General features: G+C 42.0%; 1 protein-coding gene across 2 annotated transcripts in view; it reads left to right on the forward strand.

Moving 5' to 3' along the window:
• exd3 (exonuclease 3'-5' domain containing 3) overlaps positions 1–19815 on the forward strand; it is a 42082-nt gene that overhangs the window by 1350 nt on the left and 20917 nt on the right. Inside the window, exons 1-20 of one of the 2 annotated variants that reach the window (XM_086186692.1) lie at positions 225–327; positions 418–551; positions 1855–1915; positions 5267–5331; positions 6419–6580; positions 6965–7154; positions 7250–7299; positions 7382–7521; positions 7608–7714; positions 7789–7862; positions 8466–8504; positions 8602–8768; positions 9810–9963; positions 10053–10251; positions 10341–10450; positions 10587–10770; positions 10909–11072; positions 12052–12270; positions 12394–12447; positions 12532–12663. In XM_086186692.1, the coding sequence (XP_086042818.1) occupies positions 1888–1915; positions 5267–5331; positions 6419–6580; positions 6965–7154; positions 7250–7299; positions 7382–7521; positions 7608–7714; positions 7789–7862; positions 8466–8504; positions 8602–8768; positions 9810–9963; positions 10053–10251; positions 10341–10450; positions 10587–10770; positions 10909–11072; positions 12052–12270; positions 12394–12447; positions 12532–12663 (2238 nt within the window). In that variant the 5' untranslated portion in view covers positions 225–327; positions 418–551; positions 1855–1887. Of the gene's footprint in view, positions 1–224; positions 328–417; positions 552–1854; positions 1916–5266; positions 5332–6418; positions 6581–6964; positions 7155–7249; positions 7300–7381; positions 7522–7607; positions 7715–7788; positions 7863–8465; positions 8505–8601; positions 8769–9809; positions 9964–10052; positions 10252–10340; positions 10451–10586; positions 10771–10908; positions 11073–12051; positions 12271–12393; positions 12448–12531; positions 12664–19815 lie in introns of those variants that run through there. The other variant, XM_086186693.1, reaches the window with a different exon arrangement.

Here is a 19815-nt window from a genome sequence, read left to right on the forward strand (position 1 = left end):
ACATTCGTTTTTCTTCTGCCAGTGTATATTCCCCAATCCAGGTAAACCCATTTGATTTGAACTACATCATATGGGTGTCTGTCGTCGTCACTGACGCCAGAATACTTACTTTTATTACAGACGTCGATATTTTTGTTTATGTGCAGTTTTCGTATTATTTGACCAGGCGGTGGCGGTAGTGAGTTCGAAGCATCCATGATGTGCTCAAATGAACCGCAAGGAAGACTAGTTGGCAACTTATCCCTAAGTTTTAAACTACAGGCAACTTTCCCCACCACCGCGGAGCTCAAAAGAACAACTACGTCAAATTAAAGTCTCGTGTTATATGTATGTATATAAGTATTTAGGATCAGAACTCTACATTAAGTGGATACGATGAATAAATCCATAAAAAATATGTATTTCTTCCTATTTTAGAAGACATGGATGCCTGAGACAACAAACAGGGGCAAACTGTTATTGGACTCAAGCTGGTTTGTCAAATGCAACTTCTGACTTAACGGAGAAATTATTGTACCTGGCCCGACCGGACAACAAAAACATAACACATGGTGAGTTCTTTTGTTTCAATCTTTTCGCTTTCGGCGGATATATTCGAGTGTCTCCCAGAGAGCAGATTGTTTGCTTGCTAGCCTAAAGTGAAACATGAGTCAACCACTCTACAGAGACCCACCGCGGAAATGGGTTAATGGACGCTGACATGAGTAACAGTCGAGCACACATGAAAATAACACACCTTCAGGTGCTCACCACACTTGCCCTATTATTTATCCCATATGTGTGACTGTCCATGGCAAGCTAACACATAGGAATAATGTAAGCTTTTATCCCACCGTCGCTAGGTGGAGCTAGAAGCTAATAGGAGATCTCTCCTGGATGAGGGCTGCTGCTGCTAGGACTGTGGTGACGGCTTAGTCCCGCCTCTAGGGCCTGGGGACGGACAGACAGACAGACAGGCCAGGAGAAACAAGCCGACTTCAGACCTAAAAACATCCTCAGCCTGACCTCAAGTCTCAGTGCCAGCTGGCTCCTCTCCCTTTCTCATGCTGCTGTTCCCACTGCTTTCCCCGCGTGTGCAGGAATGATCATATCAGCAAAACTGCCTTGATGCTGTTCCTTACATTTCTCTATGTATTATTATCGCCCCCCCCCCCCACTTCCTAATAGTTTAGCTTCCCAGTAGTGACATAATTCATTTCGTTGCATAGCTGTTGTCTTACATCAGGAGCAGATTGTGCAGAAACCTGCTGAGTGTGACATGTTGTACCAAAAGTAGGGATTGACTGATAGTTGTGTTTTCATGTCAGGTTCAGATTATTACTATATCAAGGAAGCTGGTAACTGATACTTGTGGCTGACATTTATATTCAATAAATGTCAACATTTCAGTGCCAAATTTTACAGCAGTTCAAATGTCAACACAGGGCTTCCCTTAAAGTAACGTGCATTATATGTACAATATGTGACCAATAAATTAAAAAAGTATGAAGTTTAAACTTTGAGCATATTGTAAAAACAATTATACATGTTGATTGACTAACTCTAAAAACATGATTGTTTTGGATGTAAATTAGAGTGTCTCAAGTTCCCAGCAGGATGAGAAGACAATGAAAATCTTTATTCATCTTTGTTAGATTTTTCCCCCTGATTCATTCTGAGTAAAAAATTGTTTCACTGGGAAAAACATTATGTTATTGATAACATGAAAATATGTATCTAAGCCGATTGTCAGTCAATCTCTTTCCAAAAAATGTTTCCCATGTGTGTATAAATATATATATATATATGCACTTTTTGTTGTTTCAACACCTTCTATTCACACAACTTTGCTGTTTGCCTTCCTCTCCTCTATAGTGACAGCAGCAGCTCACCATCTGTTGGACAGAAATGAGCTGCTCTACTCCAGAGGCATCGGGTGTGTACCACCGCTCACACACAACTACCTATCCATCATGCCAGACTTGAAAGCAACACACAGATGGGTACACAAACTTGGTAGAATCCCCTCCAACATTGGTTTTATTCAGGAGTTACCAAGAATGCATATTGATATAATTTTGTTATTAAAACAAATATAAATCCAGAGGAAAACTATTACAGAAAATAATGTGGGTTTGTTCTTAGGAATGGCCATTGCAGCCAGTAAAGCATCATTATATAGAACAATCAGTCTGTGTTTTTGGTGAATTTTTCTGTATTCAGTCCTGTGGTTGGGCTCTGTTGTTTATGGTGTCATGTGAATAATGAAAATGTCTATCATGCCAAAAAGAACTGCAGGTATATTCAAACCTAAGTAGCATCTGTGAGTATACTTGGGTCAGACTACTATTTTCAGATGTTGAACTTCGAGGGGCTTGATGGTGTGTACAGTGATATCATTATTTTGTCACTGCAGAGCCTGAAGGTATGCAGTGAGTCCACACAGGCATAGAAACCAAGCTGTAATAGTGGGTCACTGGTAGAGAGGTAATTCATATGCAAACATTGCTTTAATACACATCTAATTCTGGAAGTGCTCTTAATCTCCTCTTCAAGCTTCTGCAATGGCACCTGTTGAAAGGTTTATCCAGCAGCGAAAACAAAATACAAAAAGAGAGAAGTACTTGTCGGAGAATGTCATGGCGTCCTTCCAGTTGTGTTGAGCGCAGCTTCTGCCAAGTCACACTGAAGCTGTTCTGGTGGCTGTAGTGACACCAAATGCCCCATTTAGACACTTGATCTTTGTGTTTCCTTTATTTTGGCTGCTGCCTGGCAACAGGTTGTTAGACCTACTTGTGGATTTAATCCGTCTAATTTGACTGAAATTTAAGTGTGACTTTTATTGGTTTGTAAAAGCCGCAGACGAGGATAGTGTCAAGTTATTCCTCAGTGGAATATAGTACTATTCTCTAATTCCAAGTTGTCATTAGTCAAGAAGGGATGGAAAAAAATCCTCACCACAGGGGTGATCTAGTGCATTTAATGTATTAGTGTCGCTGTATTTATGTGCATTGACGGGGTTATTATGTCGTTATCAGTGGGGAGCCTCCAAATTACCAGCCAGCTTCTCCGAGCGACAGTGAGCGAACAGCAAAAGACGCTCTGGAGCCTTTTACACATTTGAAATCAAAGTACTTTTCCAACCATAGAAATATTTTTGCATGTCTTAGTCCATTTACTACAAATCCAGTTCAGATGGTAACTGACAGTTTTCCATTGCATGCTGTAATATTGTGGGTTTGCAGTGAATGTGCTGCATCACCGTGCAACAATTCTGTACATTTAGTGTTGCAATACTGGCTGGAAAGTTTCCTGTGAATTTCTGGAAACTATTCATGGTGAGTTTAAGTTTTGTTTTTTGCAAAGGCGTTGGAAAATTTCTATGGGTAACTCTTGGAATTAATGGGGATTTATGGGAATTCATGGGGATTAACATGATCTCTGTGGTTTAATGGGAGTAAACAGGAAAGAACTGGACATTTTGGTGTCATTTATACTCAAAAATGACCTTCTCATTTATCTACATATTTCTATACCCATAAATGTACCTTCACATGTACTGATTATTAGCATCTTGCATGCTACTGCAGGACTTTGATGCCACAACCTCAACATGCACTGGGCACTCTTCCATATTCACACAGAGAATACATACATTTTATTCCTTTTTTTTTCATGGTGAAAAGAAAGAATGCTTTTAAGTTCTTCAAGGAGTCAAACACAGTATTTCACAAATGTATCACCAATGTTTGCATTCATGTTTGTTTATTACCAGGATACAAAACATTTACAGTTATGTCTGTATATGACAAGGTGAATACTGTTAGCGTGAATCAGAATAAATGTGCCATGGAAAGTTTCTAGCTTTGAATATCCCCAGTATCTTGCAACCCTTTTTCAACTGCAGACATGATAATAATAATGGTGATGGATTACATACGCTTACCTCTTTCCAAGGAGCTGGGAATGCATTTTCCATGTCAAGTGGAAACCTCTTGACTGTCTGCTAGGTAGGAACTGATGTATAGTTTGTAAATAAATGGCACATGCGCTCATTAGATAAAACTACTGCAGTATAATACTGCAGCTTCTCAGTGGCATCATAATCTTCAGTTTTAATTGTAGTGCTGTTGAAATGTGCGGGGTCGTTCCTCCTATTTTCACATCCTATTTGTGTGAATTTGGGGCAATAAAATATTAGGAATAAACAAGAGATTTACTCATGAAAATGAGTCAACAACAAGTGATGACAAGTAATCATTGTGTAATAAAAGACATTCATGCCAGTTATTGTAAGACCAATTCTCACACACATTAAACTTGGCATGCTAACAAACAAGGTTGTGTTTAAAAAGACCATTAAGGACAGAAATAGTGACAGTAAAGAAAGAGTCAGACAGAGAGAGAGAGAGAGAGGCCTGTTGGTCTGCTTTCCCAGGCTATGCATCAGGAAGGCTGTATTTTTTTACACCATGACCACCGCATAGCCCTTTCCTGGGGAAATCCGAGACAAAATCGAGAGAGGCTGCAGCAGGGAGGGAGCAGGGAACAGGAAAACTAGCCCTGGGAAGGAGGAAGGGGAGGTAGGGGGGCAGGTACAGTGGAGCCCACACAGCATGATTGACAGAATGAAGCTGGGACTTCTGTGAAGGCTGACTGGAACACATGCACAGGCAGCGAGACGCAAAACATGACGCACACTTGCATACACACATCATCCCTCATTTTCTAGGCCCTTTTATTCACGGAGGCCTTCCAAAGAATGTGCCCCAAGAATCTTCTCCAGGGTATTTTGGCTGCAGATTCGGCTGGAATGCAGAGCTAATGTCGGGTTCCTCTACTACCCAACCAGCCTCGGCTGTTAATCCGATGTTATGGCTACTCTGCTATGCCTGTTAAAGAAATAATATTTGAAGTTATGGCTACTCAGCTATGCCTGTTTTAACAAACAATATTTCCAGTATATTGCATTTCCTTAAGTTAAGATTTAGGTTGGACCCTTTAAAAAAGTTTTTATGACCTCAATGGAACACAAATTTAGAAGACAGAGTTGCAGGAAGGGTTGACGAACAAGTCGAAACAGGTAATTGGGCTTGTGGGAAAAATGTTTATTGTAAATTAAAAACTTCAGTTTGAGTCCTTAAGGCCTAATAGACCTACAAAGGTATCTGGTGCCTCAAAGAGTCAAAAATAAACTACAGAATCCATTAGCTTCCATTCCTTGACAGGTTGATAGAGGTCAGAGGTTAAAGTGAAACCCCATCTCATCTGCGTGTTATTCCCCCAGGTCTTGACCCCTCCGTGCTGAGAGACCAACTCTTGGAGCTGTGGCTCAGGAAAGATCTGCAGACGGTGAGAGTCACTTTCACAGCATGTGTCAGTTCCACTTGTGCATTAAGGAGTGTGGGTGTTTACAAAGGTAAAGAGAAGAGGAAGGAACACGAAACAGAGAGAGGGAGCTTAAATGAATCTCACTAGTGTGTGTGTCTGTGAGACTGTGTGTGTTAATGGGGAAACCAGAGTGTCTGTCAGTAGGAAGGAAGGAATTTGCATTGCACTGAATGAACTTGAGATCTGTGTGAGGAGGATATTGAGTGGATGACATCTGTTTTGCGAATCAAATGCAGCGCCAGGCATTCTCACACAGATATTATATTCTCCTGAAGGAAGTCACTAATGCCAAAGTTTGCATTCTTAATTTGGGACCCCAAATATGTCACACGCCTGCGTGTCAGCTAATGTGTCACAGTTATTCTAAGAATGTACATGCCAGTTTAACAACTGTGATTCTTAAATTTGAATTCCCAGGACAAGAGTTTGCTTGGGGAAAAAAAATAGTTTAAAAAATGCAGTTGTTCATCGCACTCGGCACGCAAATGTATAGTCATTCATTAAAAAGGTGGCAATCAGCTTTGAGCCTGCAAAAGGGTTCAGATGACAACCTCACACCCAGGGAGGTTGTGTTGTTTTTCTCTTGCATGAATCTACCTCAAAAAACAAAAAGACAAAACAATGAAAAACCACTGGAACAGCTTATTCAGGGATGCACCCATCAGACTTTTCCAGCTCTCAGTCAAGCAACATGTTGAGTACTTGTCTACTGGCACACTCCAGGTTTATGACGCAGTCCGCATAACGTCGCAATCAAATGTTGTTGCAGTGGCTGTTGGGGAACTACCTGACTGGGCTGGACTCCCACCAGTACAGAGCAGTAATATGGTTGTTTTTTCATGGTTGATGACAATAAGAAATGGTGAAAAGAAACTGCTCATGTACAGTACATGGAGGTGTACCTCTAGTGTTGTAGATCTACTTTAAAGGTCTCAGAGCGTGAGCAGTCAGTTATGATTGACAAGTAAGTGGCTCCTGTTTTTATACGTTTACATTTTCTCTCTCTGACTTGTTTACGTCACACCACTCCCACTCTGTTTCCACACAGATCCACTGGGCAGCCCAGCAGGGCTTTTCAAAGCTGGATGATCCCCTGGAGGGCTTCCTAACAATCCTGGAGAGCTGTCCAGGCAAACAGAAGGGGTGGAGCCAGAGCTTAGGCCAGTGCCTGCTTATGGAATTTCAGAAATGGACAAAAGAACATCCAGAGGTAGATGAGATTTGTCATGCAGGAGTTACAGTAGCAGTTATACAGATATGCAGTGTCAGACCCACCTGTGACTGAAAATACCTGTTATACCTGCCAGGGGGCCCCTTCCCTTGGCAAAATGTGAAAAACCCTGAAAGTATAAGATGACATTTTCTTTGTTTCTGCATTTTGGAGTATCTTTGCAGTATTAGAAAAGATTGAAAGAAATCAGGCAAACCAGGTTAAAGCTGAATATGCAGTCCCACCAGAGTGAACAAGTCGTGTTTTCTTGAATTCAACAACTTCTCCGCTTTTCAGAGTTTCCATTTTCTTTATCTCTCATCTTTTCAGTCAACAGTATCTCTTGTTTTTGAACATTTTCTGAAATATCCTTACCGTTGCCAGGTTACGCTGAGTTCGCATCCAGAGCAGCAAGCATTGGCCCTCCAACATCGAGCTCTCAGCCTGCTAACCAACACCCAGACAGTGTGCGTGGACACTCTGGTGAAGCTCTATCAGCTCAGCTCCCTGGATACAGCCCTACTCCAACAGCACATTCTGAGGTTGCAGGACCTCAACTGCTACAAAGAGGCGAGTACCTTGTTTGATGCAAAGGATAGTTTTCGATGGAAAGAATATCAAATGTTGAGATTATGTTTCTGTTGCGGCAATCTTGTTTTTCACAGGCAGCAGTGCTCAGCATAAAGCTGAAAATACAGAAGGAACTGGATATGGAGGAGGTGAGGAATGCGTCCGTGCACACTTGTCCACTAGCAGTGACTTTCTTAACTCACTTCCTTTTCATCAAATGTACCTCTGCAGATGTGCATACCGCTGATCTGGCAGGATAAGTTACCACTGGCGGAGTCATTTGTTACTGGAGACAATCACCTAGAGCAACAACTGGTCACGCTGCTGGACTCCTGGTGCCACCCGAGCTTCAACGTGGAGGAGATAAGAAGGTTCGGAGCACGCACGAATGTGTGGAAACCTATAAATCTCGGAACACATTTGAATAATCCCGCGTGCTTGTGTCTGAATTTCACAGGCGGTTTCCTCACCTCACTCTGTCCAGACACCACTTGAGTCAAATTCAGCCCAAACTACTGACAAAACATGTCATAAGACTTCTGGAGAAATTCAACATTGACCAAGGTGGGAAAAATAGCACGTGCAGGTATGCTTTGTGTGTTTGCACTTAGTAATTCTTGTGTCATACTTTGACTCAGGATTGTGTCCCAATGCTGTACGCAAGAGACGTCAGGATTCTCTCCGTTTCCTCATGCACAAGACTTTTGTGGAGGTAAGCGACATCCTAATATAGTGTGTCAGGATTTACATTTTCAAGTTCTATGCAGTGAGTGAACGAATGAGCTCACTGATTTGAGCAGGTGACATTAGATTCCTCTCTAAAATACCTGCTCTCACTCTGCTAGTCATTCCAAAACTCCACTGGTAGTGTGCGTGAAATGATTTAGCAATTTGTTGCCAGTAATTTTATACACTGATATGTGGTTTTTGATGCACAACCTTCCCCTTTTTTTCCTTTTCTTTTTACAAAGTTATTTCCCTATGGAGGTTGTGTGTTCTTTCCGTCTGTCTTCTGAACCTAATTGTGTTATAGGAATATTTATTTAAATGTACCTTTTTTTGATGCTCTGAGCTCATAGTCTGGTTTTAGTTATTCAGGTGTCAACTTAAATTACTGTAGGAAATTGTTTGAAATTTTTGTTTTAAGCCAACAAAAGCTGCTAACAGCTGGAAGTTGGGCTGAATTCAGATTCAGTTCCTGAAAACAAAAGCAGCAGGGAGCATTTGAGATTCATGAAGAAAGTATTTGGGGCCCTGGTCTTTGGTCTTTGCGTTACAGAGGAAAAAAATGACAGAAACTTCTTTTTTCTTTTAGAAAGGCATGACAGAGGAGAACTGGAGTGACCATGTTCAGGTAAATATCTGACAGACAAAGAATATAGATTAGTATTTGTTCTAAAAAATGCTGGACGTGTCGTGTATAAGTGCTCTTGTGTGTCCTGAATTTGTAGTATGTAGTGGCAGATGACATTGAACTTCAGATCCAGTTAGTGGAGTTGCTGGTGAAATACTGTGGTCTTCAAAAAGCCTCTCAGTGGTCCCTGAGATACAGCATCCCCAGAAATCTACTTCCGTGGGGGGTGTGGGACACACAGCAGAGCTTACCGCCTGATCTACAGTGAGTTGACCGAATACTCATCAACATATTCTATTATACGTCTTGCAGTATGCAAATGTTGTGCTGTCATTATAAAAAGGAAACGCTTTGGCCTTTGGAGGCACCGCATCCCTGCTCTTAAACACCGCAAGTCAATCTGTAATTTGTACTTCTTTAGACAGCTGCTAAACTCTCTCTTGTAACAAGAGTTGAGCCATTAATTAAATTTCAACTACAACTACGGCTTTCCACCGTCATGAAAGCAGTATATTAAAATAATACAATTACTGTGTCTCACGCCGTGGCGTGTTGCGTTTTGTCTTGTGTTGTAAATGAGGGGCACCCTCCTTCTCAGCCAGCAGCTCCGCTTCTCTTCTCAAGACTGTAACAGTTTCAGTTTGGGCTCATTGTTTCAAGGGAGGAGGGAGACACGACGGGTTTCTGCACATGAAGACGATTCGGTCGCCTGGAAACACTTTTCAACAGACTTAAATAATGAGTTATACACTTGTGACATGACCGATTAGTTTCATCAGCTGTAGTCTGCATCTCCATGATCCTGTTCACACTTTTACGCATTAAAAGGTTTTTCCTTAGATGGTTTGTTATCGGATCTAACTTCCTGATATCTATTTAAATAAACGCTCACTCTGAGTAGAAAAGTCTTTAATCTGCGTATTTACTTACAACACACCAAAGAAGTTCTCAGCTACTGTCAGCTGATTAATCACTAATGTAATGATACAACTACTTGATGTATGGCAAATGTAATGTGTATATATGGCATATTATAAATAATGTATAAATGTATTTCGGTGAACTGACAACACGACCATTATGTTTGTTTAGACCACACTTGGAAGCAGCGACGTGCTGGTTGTAGATTTGACTAAAGAACTGCGGAACAATCAGGATAATATCAGCCAGCAGATCGATCATCCGGGCCCTAGCTGTCCTCTCTCATTCGACTTTCATTGATTTTATATAGTCTTTTTTTCCTGACCGAATCTCTTCCTTGTGTGCTTACACACAAATGCACACTCATCTCCTTGTTCTGCCCAGACTAGTTCATGTGAGTGATTCAGCACAAACGGAGGAATGGATACCATCGGAGGCACACACCCAGAAGTTCTACCAGGTACCACTCACCAAAGATAGGGTTCACCTTGTGGACACGCCAGAAGCCCTCCAGAGATGTCAGAACAGTCTGCTAAAGGTAAAGAACAACAACAACAAAAAAAGATTCCTACCTTACAAATCAGCCATTAGTTGAAGAAATTTTCATGGTTGTTTCTTCTTTCCTAGGAAGGTGGTGTAGTCGGAGTGGACATGGAGTGGCAGCCTTCATTTGGATGTGTCTCAGCTCAGCAAGTTGCCCTGATACAGCTTGCAGTTTTTGACCAGGTTTTCTTGTTAGACTTATGTGCAAATGGATTTTGTCAACATCCAAATACTCTTAGTTTCATCAGGACCTTGTTCTCCCAACGAACTGTCCTTAAACTGGGTAAGCAGCCGACTGAGCAACAGTAACATCAACTTTTACTTCAGGCATTCCTGCTTCTACTTCCTTCCTGTCTCCTTTCTCTCATTCAGGCTATGGTATGTCCGGTGATGTCAAGTGTCTCGTGTCCACCTGGCAACATCTTTTAGAGGAGCCCTTGAAAATGGAGGGGATGCTTGATCTTCTTAATATCCATCAAAAGGTGATCCTGTTGTTCACTTAATGTCTCACAATTAAATTCAAAATGAAGTCTGGCAGGGAAGTTAACCCATATTTCAGTCAATTTGAAAATCTGTCTTGAGATTAAACATGTTTTTATTCTAAAATTCCCTGTTCAGATCCAGCGTGGAAAGGTCAAAAGGTTGCACGATGGCCCAAAGGAGGTTCTAGTAGGAGAGGACTCTGTAGAGAGAGGGCTGAGTCTGCTGGTTCAGCAGGTCCTGGGGAGACCTCTGGACAAGGCAGAGCAAATTTCCAACTGGCAGAAACGGCCACTGCGCATCAGCCAAATTAGATATGCAGGTATGTACTTTTGCAAACACACAATAACACGGAGATCTTTTTGCTATTGATATTCCATAATAAACTGTAAGCCAATAAATGGACCCATTCTTGCTCTCTCTCTTGATCTCTGTATCTCTGTCTCTATCCTTCCTCTAGTGGCAGATGCCTACTGTTTGCTGGACGTGTACTCAGTCCTCTCCAGCAACCCTGCCAAGTTTGGGTTACCAGCAGACCTGCGAAGCATCTCCTTCAGCCAGCCAGAGAAGAGCAAAGACATGAAGCAGAAGGGTAAACAAGCCAAGAAGGCCAGCAGCAAGGAGGTGAGGGCTCAACATCCCCAGGAATTTCTGTCATTTACTGACTTATCTTCAAGTTTACAGTGGGATTTGACGCCTTTGAAGATGATAAAACAATGACTGTGTAGTATTTTTTTGTAATTGTGCTCTAATTTTGTGATATATTGACAGAAAGATAAATCCAATTCATATATTGACACGCTTTTAATGACTTCTTGGGTGGACTTGCCATCTACATCTAGCAGACTGGGCACTTTCCCAGATGGCAGACACAAAACAATCTTTTAATACAAATTTATTTCCCAAGCAAGATGTTTCCAGTCAGTAAGTGTTATGTAATCATGACCCCTATTATTGATTGGAATATTATTGGTTGGGATAGTGATCATTTTTGCTATAATCAAGCAGCCCGCGACTGAAAGAATTAGACTTGAGGAATGTGGATTCTGGCATTTGGCAACATGTTCACTTGGTCTTCACTAGGATGAACTGATGGTCAGAGGTCACTGTGATGCCACAAAACCCCATTTGGAGCATTATTCAAGAATTCATGCATTGATCATGTTTCTCAAAATAAGATTACGTGGTGATATTTTATATACTAAAAGTTCAAATGTCAACTTCACGGTGACCTCTCAGTTATCTGCAAAACAGATTTATGGGTATTTTTTTAACACTCGCTAATATTTGATAACTCCTCAAAAGTCTTCACCGTGTAGTTTTGTATGTAAACTGCACCTTAAGTGATTAGTTTAAAGCAAATATTGTGCTTAGTCTTAGTTCTGTGAGCTTGTGGTAGACACAACAGGGACAAGGAAGACTTGAAGAGCTGAAGATAACCTGCAAGGATAATGTCTGTTTGACCAAGATGCTCCTGCAGCTCCGGGGGTGCACTCGTATAGCTCACCATGTGCCTTGACCTCCCTGCGCTCTGCTGCAAGTGAAAAGAAAATCCCCCTGTGGGGATCAGTTAAGTATCACATTATTGTCTCTGTCCATTTAGGAATGTCAAGGGGCTCAATGGGTCAGTCCCCCTCGCTCCAATGCAGAGAAAGACCTCCCGTGTGGCAATAAACCCCAAGAAGACTTCCCTCCTCTATCCCCCCAGCAGTTGCGGGTGGTGTGTGACAACATGCTACAGGGCCTCGGGAGGTACCTGCGCTGTTTAGGAGTCGACGTGGTCATGCTGGAGAGCAGTGACGACCACAGGAAGGCTGCCAAGGTCAGTCAGCAGCCCAAGCAAAGGAGAGCTCAGCTTTTCATAAAGAAAGATAAACTCATACGAGAAGAACAGCAAATATATTAAATTCATGTTTCCTTTCGTTGTGATGTTGATGTGTGTCAGTTAGCACAAGCCGAAGGCCGTGTCATACTCACATGTGGACAACCATACCAAACTGTAAGTATTACATGCATGCCAGAGTGAACGAAGACTCCATATTCAAACCCTTGGTAAATTGTTGTCATCGTTGTGTCCTGATAGTTGCGGTCCCAGGTGGGCGAGGGGCGCTGTCTGTTGCTAAACTGCTCCGACAAGGCCAAAGACCAGGCTGTTCAAGTACTCAGACACTTCAATGTCCAGGCCACTCCTTGTGACATATTCAGCCGCTGCCAGGTAGGGAGGTTCATCCGTTTTTATTTTATTTGAATCTATTTGTGAAATCAGTGCTGGTTGAATTCTTACAACCTACTGACAAAATTGATATAAAGGATTCTGATGACTCACACATAGAGAAATAAAGAAAATAGTTGAGAAGAGCGTGGTAGACCGTTGGAGTGAACGACATAAATGTTGATTGTAGGTATGGTTGTACAACACACCAGACATGCCTGTCTGACAGCAACTTTGAGTGACATAGAGCAACAAGATTGTCACAGTGAGAAGCACAAGTACATCCATTATGAGGAAATACCGCAGAACTGCTTCAGTTATGAGAACTAATCTTGTGGATCCTTTGTTGAATAATGTGTTTTGCCGAAAGGGGAACTAATTTGTAAAATCATAGGGGCATGGACACCACGAGCTTTAAAAATAATAATTTGGTTTACTGAGAATTTGTTGTTGACGCTAGAATTGGTGGAACTTTTGGCAAAACGTATCGGCTAAAACGTAATCTCATGAGCTTTCTGCATTGTCTGAGGACTGTTTAGTTTTTTGTAACCTGTGAAACAGTGCATCCATAGACATTGTCTTCCCAACCTGTTCTCAAGTTGCTAATCGGGCTAATCAATATGGCAAACTTTATAAGGCACACAGAAGTCTCATTACAGATGTTAGCTGGTTGCACTGGATATTTTTGGCTAATTTTTGCCAGATCTGGAAGCAAACTTGTTTTTGGGCCTTACGCCAAGGGTTTTCCCCTCTGCACAGCTGAATTTTGGGAACTTGTCAAGAGTGTGATTAAGATGGAGTGAGGGGTTGGCTTCATTGTGGCTGCGCTACCTTATGAGCTGCTTTTGGACTGGAGGAACATGTTTCAGCTGGAGAAAGTAACACCTTTTGTTTCTCCGCCATCTCCAGTCAGCAATCACCTGTAACCATATCAGTTCCATAGGTACTTCATTTTTAGGGACCTTTTCAACTTCTACCCCAGGTTAGGTACTTCAGCTCAATAGGAACCACGTATCTCACTTGTGTTGAAAATGGCCACAGCTACCCCTGGCCCGCTCACATCACTTGACCCTTGTTGAATACCAACAAAAAACTGGCCTGAGATGGAAAGAAGTTCTCAGGGTGCTGCTGTTGCTTGGTCCGAAAGAAGAAAGGGCTTTACATCTCTGACAGGAAGAGGAGCTCTGACTATCAGAAGGAGGCTCAATTCAAACTTGGAGAGTAGCTGGTGGAGGTGCTCTGGCATCTAATTTGTTTCCCTTCTGGTTGTTTTGCTGTGGAAGTATGTCCAATCACGAGGAGGCTTGGGGGCGAGGGTGGAGGGATTGTATATATTCCATCTGGCTTGGGAATGTCTCTTAACTGCTGTGAAGAATGCAGATGAATGAGGACATTATGGGAGGGAATAAATAAAGGGTAAATAACAAAAGTGAAATGCGTTTATTTTTACATTAAAGGTAATATAAAAACTAGAGAACCAGGAAGGAAAGGAGTTGAGTCTGGACGAGAAATACAACGATGGTTGTCTTTCAATTGTTTTCTGCCTTAAACTCCTTTCAAGCGCTTTTTATCAAATTACAACAACATTTCTGTCCTGCATACGTGTGAAAGCTTTGCATACGTGTGCATTGTAATAAGCCTTGATGTTTGAGGGCAGCAGTAACTTATTCATCCTCATGGGTGGCTGTTTAGGGAAACCATGTGTGTGTGCTGCAGTGGCTGCGTTTGTTTGTTTGTTTGTTTGTTTGTGTGTGTGTGTGTGTGTGTGTGTGTGTGTGTGTGTGCGCGTGCGCGCACACGCGGTGATTGAGAGAGGTATCTCTTCAGGACAGTTTCTAAACTTGGGTGTTCTAGTTAGTGGGGGGCCCCCCAAATGTGTCAAGACAGACCACTTGATGCATTTGTGCCAGACCCTAATGGAGACAACCAGGACCACCTTGACACTTCTTTCTGACACATTAAAGTATTTGAAAACTCTGCTGAACTACCAACCAGAGGCCATATGGTCTGTCCCCCTTCCATCCCGATTTATTGTTCACTGCCTTGGGGAAGTCACTTTGATATGTTATGGTCATAGGAAGTCCAAGTGTCAAGGAAGGAAGGAAGTAATGTCACTGATGTTTGTTTGTCAGACTGTTGGCAGTTTAACTCAGAAAGTTGTGGATTGCCCTCTTTTTTTTTTTTTTTTGTTCATACCAAAATATGTGTAATTTCTTAATGATGCCCTGGTTGAGATTGTGTCTCAAACTTAGCTGAACGTGCTTTCATGAAAGTGAAGGAATTGGAAATGACATATTTCCAAAATTGCCCAGCCTCTGTAGTTTTAATTGATCCATGATCACTTCTTGAATCAAACATTTTTGTTTGAATTTTTATTTTCAAATTCCAAGACCAAACTTGATGACAAAGTTCTCTGTGCACTGTGCAGGACTGACCTTATATGGTATAATAGTATAATTGCATGAATCTTGCACAGATGTAAGTGTGCAGAGGTCTTTTTCATCATGTTTGGACTCACTGACTCCGCCAACATCTTGTAAAGAAACACGCCAGCTGGGTAGAGCTTTGCTGATCCTGATGCCTGATAGAGGCCCAACAATTAATAAGTTCACACCGACACATTTTCTTAGGGAAACAGTTGAAGTATCTTGATATGTGCAGTTTACCAGAACTTTACCATGGCAAAGATGTTAATAGATTAGAATGAAAATACCCTTAGCAATAACCCACCTGCCAGCTACCTTTTTAGCAGTATTAACAGTCCAGGACCTTTTTTTTTTTCATCTGTCTTGGCGATGAAAATGTGTTTTGCACTCCGTTTTAAAAAAAAAAAAAAATTTCAATACTTTTCAATGAATGTGTATTTAATTTAGATTTTCTAAGTTCATTCCAAATGCTGATTACTATTGATAACCGTTATACAGTTTATGTTAAATTGGATTGTTTAGTGTGTGTGTGTGTGTGTGTGTGTGTGTGTGTGTGTGTGTGTGTGTGTGTGTGTGTGTGTGTGTTAGAGACAGTGAGAGAGAGAGTTTGACCCTGGGGGCTGCTCCACAGCCCACCCAGGCAATGTTAACCCCTTTGTTATCTGATTGTGAAGCTCTCTGATTAGCAATGGATGGGTTAGTTCCTCTCCCATCTTTTCTGTGTGTCTCTCAGTCATGCACACACACCACTGATGAATGTCAGGAGGGAGGAAAGAGGAGTTTAAAAAAAAAAGACAGAGAAGAGGAGATTAACGGATATCTAAAGCTTGGGCAGGGAAAGGGTTAACGTTTGTCTCTTGTATCATTAGGCCACACAGAGATTTTAGAGGCAGAGGAATGTGTCTGTCCACCATCAAGACCCCAAAAGGAAAAGGGGACATCGATCCTATTGTCTACATACAAGTACAAGAAAAATTTAGTTAAAAAAGAAAAGAAATTTTATAATTCATTGACTGAAAGTAGAAATGTTCACTTAAGGATGTACTCTGAAGCCCCTTTAGACCACAGGAACCTTCCCTGGGAACTGGGAACCTTTGCAGGAACTCCATTCATTAGAACCTCATGAACAACAGTCGCAATTTAGTTTACCCCTGAAAAAAAGCTCCATCTCCAACAATACAAAATAATATCAGACATCTTGTGAAAAGTCCTCTGAATCAAAGCCTTCTCAAAAAACACTTTTGGATAAAAGATGTGGTTTACTTTACTGAGAATCCTTTTGTCTTTTTCGTGCTGGATCTTTACTAGTTGAGATGTCCCACATCATCCACATTGGTAGATGCCTTAATTTCCAGGTGAATACGGAGAGATCTTCTACCATCTCAGCAGGTGAACGTGAAGTGTAGAAAGACAAATGCATTTCAACAAATTGCTCAGGGGTTCCAAAATTTGTCAACTCAGGACCTCAAAATAAAGGTGTTGGAGACATACAACCCTGGGTGTCCCTGGAGGTGGTTGAAATTATACACATTCACTAAGGGCGTGTTTCCACTGGCTCACTTCATCTCGGGTCTGGTTGGTTTGGCCCCATTTCCACCGGCCCCAACACAGTTCTAACCATTACCATTTTGGTTGTTGTGTCGCACACAAATTACACCGGGGAACTCTCGGCCGGTGAGTCCACCGACGCTGACGTGGTACCCAGTGCAGTGGAGATGCACCCATACCGAGCCGTCCCCACCTGACCCCACCTGAGCCGAAGTAAGTTTAGCTGCTGCTTTTATGTTAGTTATAGTGCTTTGTTATCATTGAAAACAATTAAGGTCTTTTTTTAATCATCATCTTTTTTAAGATATTTGGGAATCATCTTGTGACACCCCCCAAGGTGTCTTTGGGTAACTCTGAAAAAGTAAATGGGATTTTGTTCAATAAATATAGTTTGAATGTATGAAACAATAATTACTGGTAATTTATTCGAAAAAATAAAGTTAAACTACGATGTATTCTGCTCTAAAATTCACCCAAAAGGCATTTGGATGGTTAAAGTTGAAAGAAGATGCCACATGTCACAGTATTTAACGTCGCCTTTCGTCCTTAAAATGAATCTCTGTAGATTCCTGCAAAGGGTTGGGTAAGAGGGAGGAGTTGGTGATCGGTCCATTACAGTTTCCTTTTTCAGCTAGATTCTATCCTTACCACTGATGCCTGCTTTGAATATACTTTCCTGGCATACACAAACACGAACAGTCTGTCTCTCTCTCTCTCTTTCTCTTGCACGCGTGCTCGCGCGCGCACACACACACACACACATACGCACACACACACACACACACACACACACACACACACACACACACACTTCCGTTCAGTTGTACAGTTCCATCAGATGTCCCATACTAGCCTTTTATAGACATGTTGAGATAGCAGAGATTGCCTGAGAGATAGACATGAAGCCTAGCAAACACACACTCACTCACACATACTTAGTGATACATGCACTTGCACACAAAACTTAGAATCATACACAAACACACTGTCAGTTACCTCAGCACCTTCTGACACACACATAAACACACCGAGACACAGACACACATAAACACACAGAGACGTACAGGAGCTGAGAACGCTCAGACTCAGCCCTAGACACTGTTGCAGCAGAAACACTGGTTCCCACGCACCAGACTACTGGGGAAGTGAAAACAAGAGCAACAGGAACTGCCACACCATGAGAGGGAGGGATGGGAGAGATGGGGTTGGGGGGGGTAGGGAGAGGAAAAGGGGAGGGAGGGGGAGAAGTGAGAACAGAGGTGATCACAGGGAAGTAAAAAAGAAACAGTGAAAGCAGATGAGACAAGTGAAAAGGTGAAAGTCATCTTGAAAACAGCAAGGATTAGTGACAGGGGTATTATGGAGAGTGTGGGAGAAAATCAGACATGAGCAATGAGTGTTTGCTGAGTGAGGAAGAGGGAGAGGAAGAGAGAGTGTCAGAGAAAGATGCCACTGAAGGAAGAGGAGGGGTGGAGGAGGAGGGTGAGGCGATGGAGAGACTTGTCTGTCCTTTGATCTACAAAGAGAGCCGCGGGCTGAGAAACGGGAGGAATGTGAAAGGTTGAGACATGTTTAAAGTTACTCCTCACTGCCCGCATGCGTGCTTGAGCGAGTGTGTGCGTGCACGCGTGTGTTTTTGTGTTTGTGAGTGTATATCATGTTCAGCATGTGCATATTTCTTAAGTGAAAGCAGAAGCAGACAACCTTCAATATTTCTCTTACTCTTGTCACAAAAAACCTGAAAACATTAGCCAATGAGAGTGTGTGTGTTTTAGCAGTGTGGCAGCTGTGGTGTTCATTCACCGGTCTGCCTGGTGACAAACCCATTTTGAATCTGTGTTCCATCATTTTCCCACTCTCCCCCCCCTCTCCGGAGACGAGAGTGAGCGACAGCATGAAAGGGGAGGAGGAGGAGCGGGGGGGAGAATTCCATAGGCACGCCAAGACATTCCGAGGGAAACCATCCCAAATATTTCCCAGTGTGTGTGGCGAGGGCTTCACGTCTGCTCTTACACACATGGTTTGAGAAAGAGCTAACATACACACACACACACACACACACACTGATAGATTGTGTTACTCACTTGTAACGTGGGTCTTTATCACTCTTTCCTACGTGTGGAGACAGCAGGTAGCGGGTGCAGGTTTGAGTGATGGTTCCATGTCCTTGGTCTGGTTCTTGTCTGGAGGTTGGCGTGCTGTGTGTGTGTGTGTGTGTGTGTGTGTGTGTGTGTGTGTGTGTGTGTGTGTGTGTGCGCGCGTGTGTGTTTGTGCGTGCGCGTCAATGGTAGGGAACCAGGAAAACATCTGTGTGATGGTTTTGTTAGTTTATGAATGGGTAGGCAAGTTAAGACAGGACCACAAATATTTAGCTAATGCGGCTCAGAAATGACTTCTCAACCAGAACGACAAGTGAGTCATTATTCAATAATCAGATCGGATCAGAACACTGGAATTCAGAGAGCAATAAATAGTATTGTGTTGTACAAGATAAATGCATTGTTATTAGGTTTATAAGAAAATAAGCATGTTTAAAATTAATATATAATATACATAATACTAATCAATAATAATTAATATGTAATAATTAAACATATTTTCACAGCATTAGAGCATGTACATGTAAGAGATAAATTCAGTATGGGATTCATTCATTTTATCGTGGCTTTCACAGAAACTTGTGGGATCCGGTCAGTTCTTTACCTTGTTCTCTCGGGTAGGAATCCGTTGATGAGTTGGTAAACTTGGAGTGTTTGGTTTGTTTTCACATACAGAAAAATTCCAAGCGAATCACAATGTGTCGCTTCAAATCACAGCTGACCATTCACAGTGTTTATTGGTCAGATGTGTCTGAGGCGGAGAAAAGAGATAGAACAGGAAGAAGCTCCATGTTTGGACTTGTGTGTATTTCAACTTTTTTTTTTTTCATATATCTTGGGCCTTATTATAGAATCTTATATAGGTTTGATGCTCTGACACATCCAAAAAAGTGAAGTACACCTGGTGCTGTTAAGACTCAAATTAGTGGTCGTTGGTTTTGGACCGCAGTGCTCGCCACAAACGGACTGTACCACAGAGTTAGCTTGGAAGGGTACTTGGACCACCTTTTCAACAAGGTCTGCATTTTGAACTCACCAGAGTACAATTTGTTGTCTACATATTATCAATTAATTACAGATAA

Source organism: Aulostomus chinensis, chromosome 19 (assembly GCF_037954235.1).
Source record: "Aulostomus chinensis isolate RoL2024-O1b breed Wild chromosome 19, RoL_Achi_v1.0, whole genome shotgun sequence".
Lineage (NCBI taxonomy): Eukaryota > Metazoa > Chordata > Actinopteri > Syngnathiformes > Aulostomidae > Aulostomus > Aulostomus chinensis.